The 7,133-nt window shown below is 35.3% G+C and overlaps 1 protein-coding gene across 1 annotated transcript; it reads left to right on the plus strand.

The window, feature by feature from the left end:
- Window positions 1–4,784: 4,784 nt before the first annotated feature.
- Window positions 4,785–5,717, plus strand: LOC123949405 (olfactory receptor 4C11-like). The gene has a single exon (XM_046016835.1). It carries the CDS (start codon window positions 4,785–4,787, stop codon window positions 5,715–5,717), a length of 933 nt encoding a protein of 310 aa, XP_045872791.1.
- Window positions 5,718–7,133: the final 1,416 nt, after the last annotated feature.

Raw genomic sequence — 7,133 nt, forward strand, 5'->3', positions numbered from 1 at the left:
ATTAAGAGCAGAGTCCTTCCTTTTCTTTTCTTTTCTTTTTTTTCTGTGACATTATGATGATTTTTTTTTTTTTTAGTTAACAGACAGGTGTTTAAAAGTAATTCTTAAAAAATCCTCAAACACTAGGAGTGAAGACAAGAAATTACCTGAGATTTCACTTCCCCTTCTTTCAAATCCAACAGGTCTTGATGTGTCTACAACTGTTCCTTTCATTGCTTTATCTACTTTTATCTCTGCCTCTTCATAAGAGAGTCATTGCTATCCCAGGCTGAAAGAATGGATTTAATTTGATAGTACAAGTAACTGCTCATATGATAACAGTAATAAAACTGATTTTCTAATTTCACAAATGGGATAACAGAAGCCCCATGAAGCTAAAGGATTTATCTAAAATTATAACAGCATGGTCTCAGAAGGAGATGTGTACAATTTTTGTCCTCTTTTCATCTATACCCACCACCTCTTGACTATAAGAGCTTGATATCAAATAAGGGACCATAAATTCATGTACTCAAAGATCACGGGTAGTATCCTAAGACGAACTTGTGGAGATAACGCACACACAACTATTTGGACACCCATAGCAGCATTCAGAAGGGAAAATATGAGAACATGTTTTTAATTCTGGGGCAAAGATAGGATGACCTTTTCCAGATGTATGAACAGTACCATATCCTCTAACTCTTAATTGATTCAAAATTAGTTGGCTGTCTTAGACAGATGAGAACTACTAAATACCTAAAACAAGCAAATGGAAAAAAATATATATATATAATAGAACTTGAGTTTCATGGTTAGATGTGTGACTTAGAGAATTGGTTTATGTCTCTGGACTTTGTTTCCTCATATAATGTGAATGAATGGGCTAAAAATGGAGGTAAAGTAATCAAAACATGTATACCTCATTCTCTATAAATATTCATGCCAAGCAGCAGTGAGTACTCATTTTTCCTTTTCCAACTACTATCATTCCATTTCTTTTGAGTGAGAAATCAATGTTGTGAGAACACTGTGAAGGACAGTGTGACATTCCAGAAAGTTAACAATACGATGATCAAGTGATCTTTAATTTCCACCTCCAGGTATATAACAAAAGCATTGGAAGTGCGGATTGGAAGAGATATGTGTACCCTCATGTCCATATCAGCAATAGTCATATTAGCAAAAATAGGTAAGCCACCCAAGTGTCCATCAACATATGAACAAACAAAATGTGGTACACATACAGTGAAATATTATTCAGCATAGGAAAGGAAGCTTCCTGAGCCATGCTACAACAGAAATACACTTCGGTGACATATTAGGTGAAATAAGCCATTTATGTTTTAAAAACTTCATATTTTATAACAGGTTCATATTAACAGGGAAGTGGTGAAAAAGAGATTTCCCACATGCTCTGTGCTCAGTTTCCTCTACTACTATCCTATATAGGAGAGTACATTAGTTCACAAGTAATTAACTTCATGGGAACACATTATTTTAACTAACAACAATATTTTACTCAGATTACTTTAACTAATGGCATTTTTCTCCTCAAGAATCTCATCCAGCATGCCACGTTAAATTCAGTTGACATATCTTCTTCAGCACCTCCAGACATGAGGTATTCTAGATACTCTCTTATTTATTTCAAGTGCAATTAACATACAGCATTTAATTTTTTCAGGTGTGTAAAAGAATGATGCTACATTTCTATAGCTAATGCAGTGTCCATCACAATAACTCTTCTCAATTATTTTAGTTTTTTTATGAACTTGACTGTTTTGAGCAGAACTAGTGAGACATTTTATATAAAAACCTTCACTTGGCGTTTGTTTGATATTTTACTCAAGATCAGACATGGATTGTGGGTTATTAGGAGGAAGATCACAGAGGCCAAGTTCCATTTGCATCAGATCATGCCAGTTGGTACATACTTTCAATATGACTCATCATTGTTGATGTTAACCTTGACCACCTGGTTAAGGTAGTGTTTTCCACATTTCTCCTCTCTAAAATGACTCCTTCCATCCCACTCCACAGTGAGCCTACAATCCATTGAGAGAAGAGTAACTGCAGTATCATTTGGGATTCTTTTATTATGGGAGATTTGTCTAGTTTCCCCTATGGATTACTTATTTAACTGTTTAATATCACTATGAACTTGTGGATTATTTAAACTATGAGTTATATTTCAATTCAGTGTCATGTATTCTGTTTCTCAATTTTTTCCAGCTTTTGTCACCAGGGGCTCTTCCCATTGCTCTTGTGTCCCTTTGCATATTCTCATCACTGTGTGTGTGTGTGTGTGTGTGTGTGTGTGTGTGTGTGTTTGCACTTCCTTACCTTCCATCACTGCAAGATGCTCCAGTTCATCCTGTACATTCCCTGCCCCAGACCTAGAGTCAGCCATTTACTTAAGAAATTCTATTCATTTTCTTGGATAATGGTATCAAGAACCATGCCCTAGCCACTAGAGCACTAGATAATCACTGTTTGTATTTATTTCTTTTATTCTAGGCAAAAGGCGTCCTTTACAACCCAAATAATCACTTTTAGTTCCAAGAAGAGATCACCTTTTTCCCATAACCTATTAGTACATGTTGAGGATTAAGTTCTTTACTACTTCTAGCTCAGGATTCTTAATTAAAAAGGAAGGGGGCAAAAAAGGAAAAAAAAAAAAAAAGGAAGGGAGATTTCAGGTAACTACTTTCCTTAGACTCCAATATTTTGCATCACTTGTGTTTAAATACCACGGCAGGAAAGGAAAAACGGGGAGCATTTTCCAGTCAACATTTCATGTGAGATTTGATTTCAGAAAGTGTGGGATGAGTCCAGGACCAACTTCTTCAGATATGCAGGTGAGAACCTGAGCTTCAGTGACATCAAATGAGATCAGACAAAATTTTAGAAACACATTTTTTTTTAATTCTCATCTGAGCAAAGAGTAGCGAAATTACCTTGAGAAGAAAGAAGAACTGAACATCCTAACCTTCAGGTAAACTCTTATCAAAGCTGATAAGATTTGTGTTAGGGATTAACATAACTGTGTATATAACTCACAGAAAATTAATCTGATCAATGCCCAGTGTACAACTAACACATAAAACCCATTTGTGGAAGGATAGAAAGTTTAGAGGATTATCTAGACATAGATTACGATGGAAACTGGGAACATCGAGTGATCGAAATGCACAGCAGCAACTGGTGGAGAGACAAGCAAATAGAAATAATATGTATTTGAGTGCCAGGGAAGTGCTCCATGGAGATATTGATTTTACTTGGGATGGAGGAGGCTTCCTTTTTCCGTGTAAGTGAGTATTGGATGTGACTGAAAACTATTGAATTTTACCAATTGGAAAGTCTCCTAGATCTTTAATTTCCCTTTTAATACTTATTAATAAATATGTATTTTTCCCTAGATGATAAATTTAGCAGTAAACAGAAAAAAGATGCCTCTCTTATGTTGCTCCCTTTGAATGTAAGTCTCTCATATCTATTATTATGTGAGCTATACGAATGTCTCAGTCTGTATCTCTATTATATAGATAGATAAATAGGTCTGATGGATAGAGGATAAATAGATGATAGATGGTTGATAAATAGATGGATTATAAATACAGCATATATCAATAAGTAGTTGGGTGGATAGAAAGATAGATATCGTTTTATAATATTTAACTGTTAGAAACCATGGACAAGTTTTCATTCCTGTTTGCCAAAAAGTTGGACAAAGAGCATATCTGGCAAACTGTAAAGAGTACAGGGAAATCAGACTGATTGGCAGTGTGGTTGGGGCATGATGTGGTTACGAGCCATGAGTCCAGAACTACCCCTACAGTGACTTACACTCTGACACAAACATTTAAATCTTACACTGGTCCTAGGAATCTTGCTGTCTCTACAGCCTATGTCACAAGACAGTTGTTGTGAACCCTATGAACCACTAATATACCAAGGTGATTAATAAACCATCCACGAAGAGAAGGTATTTAAAAGCTTTATTTTTAATGCAGCATTGCTATGATGTAGTTTCAACAACCAATATGGTAAGTAATCCTTTATATTGTATAATATAAAAAATGAAAAAGTTTATGATAAAAACTGAATTTAAAACTCTAAACAACTAGAAATTATTGCAAGTGAAAGTACAGGAGGTAAACAGTCAAGCTAACAGATTAAAATAAATTTTATAATAGATTGGTACAAATGATTGAATGTTCACAGCTAAGGTACTGTTTGTTTCTCTCTTATTCTCTCTCTTTCTCTCTCTCTCTCTCATGTTTATCTCTCTTTTAGGTGTCCTTATGGAAAACACTATCAAAAGTGTCTACATAGTTCCCTGATTGTTCAGAATACTTACAAGAAGAGACTTCAAAACTGAACAACCAGGCTCAAATAGTGTGAAAGAGCATTATGTAAATCACGCATGAGTTTTCTCCATTTGGCAACATCCTGTCTTAATAGGTCCTTGCTGTAAACTAAAGAGAGACCTTCACTTCAGAGAGATACCATCTCATACCAATCCCCTAGATTAATGTTTATTATGCCTGAAGAATCACATACACTTTTATTATTGACATATTTCATTGTTTACATAAGCACTCAGGTGAATAGATTGTGAGTAAATATGATTCCCATGTTATTCAGAAGAAAACAACAGGGAAGGTAAGCGATTACACACTGGTGATTGACACATCAATGATCATATGGATTGATCTCCAAATGGAGTAGTCAGTCATTTCATAATACTTTTTAATCCGTAGATTATTTCTAACTACCATTTCTCTACTTTGCCTGAAATAATGCAACAAAATAACAGTGTAACTGAGTTCATACTGTTAGGATTGACCCAAAATCCCATGAGACAGAAAATGGTATTTATAATCTTCTTCATTTTTTATCTGGGAACAGTGATAGGGAATTTGCTTATTATTGTGACCATCAAGTACAGCCCTACACTTGGGAGCCCCATGTACTTTTTCCTATTTTATTTGTCCCTTACAGATTCCTGCTTCTCAACATCCATAGCTCCCAGACTAATTGTGGATTCCCTCTCTGCAAAAATAATCATAACATACAATGAGTGCATGACTCAAGTCTTTGCCCTACATTTATTTGGCTCTATGGAGATCTTTGTGCTCATCTTCATGGCCGCTGATCGTTATGTGGCCATCTGTAAGCCCTTACATTACCCAACCATCATGAGACGACAGGTCTGTACCGTCCTTATTATTCTTGCATGGATAGGGTCTTTTATCCATTCTATAGCCCAGATTATCCTGGCCTTGAGACTGCCTTTCTGTGGACCCAATTTGATTGATCATTACTGTTGTGATTTGCAACCCTTGCTGAAACTTGCTTGCATGGACACCTATAGGATCAACCTACTGTTGGTGTCTAACAGTGGGGCCCTTTGCTCAAGCAGTTTTGTGATTCTAATGATCTCATACATTGTCATCTTGTATTCCCTGAGAAATCACAGTGTAGAAGGGAGGAAAAAAGCTCTCTTGACTTGCACTTCTCACATTATAGTAGTAATCTTAACCTTTGGTCCATGTATATTCATATATACAAGCCCCCCAACCACTTTCCCCATGGACAAGATGGTGACCGTATTTTATACTATTGCAACCCCTTTTCTCAACCCACTCATCTACACCCTGAGGAATACAGAAGTGAAAAATGCCATGAGAAAGCTCTGTCATATCAAAATTACCTCAGATAGCAAAAGATGAATTGAAGACTTTGGATGATTACTTAACCTGTACTCATCAAATACAGTCGTGTATATCTTGCCTTGCTGGATGCACTCTAAAAAAGGCAGCTGATTTCCTTACTTTTCTCTTTACTTCTGTTCTCAAACTTCCTCATAATGCCACCCTGGTTCTTACTTTACCTGAGAGCTCAACTCTGACACTATGGATTATGAAATACTTCCCACATCTTAGGCTACACTCTGGTTTAGTACAGAAAAAGATATTTATGCAATCACAACTGCGCAAACAATAAACAGCCAGAAGAAAAATAAAGAAAGGAAGGAAGAAAAGAAGGAAGGAAGGAAGGAAGGAAGGACGGACAGATGGACTTGTTCTCTATGGCTTGTGTTCTCTTAAAGCACATATCAATTAAGGAATCCTGCTTTCCTTTGATCACATTCAGAGCAAAGGAACTAAATGTGAGTTGTTTTTTCCATTATCTCATTAGTTTATTTTGAAAAAAGTTTCATCTTAATGAACCAAAGGCCAAAAGGCTATACATATATATATATATGAATATATGTATTTTTTTCTTATATAATTGCTTTAATGTCTCCTTTGGCTATTAGTATAACAGAGGCATTATGTATGGGATTTTCTAAATGTAGTATTACAAAGGCCTCATGATATTCAGATAATTTCTATGATTGTTAAATAAGGGCTACAGCAAGAGACTTCTACAACTGTAACAGGGAAAGAAGTGAAACAATTTATGCTGTCAAGACTAAATAAGAATTTACAATACATCATAGATACAACCTATTTTCCAAAATTAAAGTACAGAAAGATAGAAATGACCTTAAAGGGAAAAAAAATGAATGTAATTCCATCTAAAATTGGGTTGCATCAATGGAATAAAAGAAAGTTTGAGAAGCATTCAGAAATACTCAGTATCCTTGTATCTAGTTAATGGAGTGTGTGAGAACTTACTTTTGCAGCAAGAAGCCATTTCCTTTCTCTTTTGGTGCTTCATTACTAAATGGGTAGTATATATTGTCAAGTTAGAATTGCCAATAGAATTTGATTCTCATAGTGAGCAGAGCAGATTCATGGCCATGCTTTGAATAGATGCATACCAGGGGTTGTATCATGAACCTCTAAAATTCATTCATTTCATAGAATACAAAAAATTAACTCAAAGGGATACATGCCTGCTAAAGGTTACAGCTACATCATCTCCAATAACCGAATTGTGAAAATAGCTGTAAAGTCCATCAAATGATTAATTGGAAAACATATGGTATATATGTATATGATGAGTTTTTAATACATATCTAGGGAGATGATAGATAGCTAGATAGATATAATATCATGTGACTCAATTATCAACAAGAATGGGAAATGAGATCTTGCCATTTCCCATGAAAAGTATGGAGCTAGAAAGTAGTATGCAAA

The sequence above is a fragment of the Meles meles genome, chromosome 8 (genome assembly GCF_922984935.1).
Source record: "Meles meles chromosome 8, mMelMel3.1 paternal haplotype, whole genome shotgun sequence".
NCBI classification, from domain to species: domain Eukaryota; kingdom Metazoa; phylum Chordata; class Mammalia; order Carnivora; family Mustelidae; genus Meles; species Meles meles.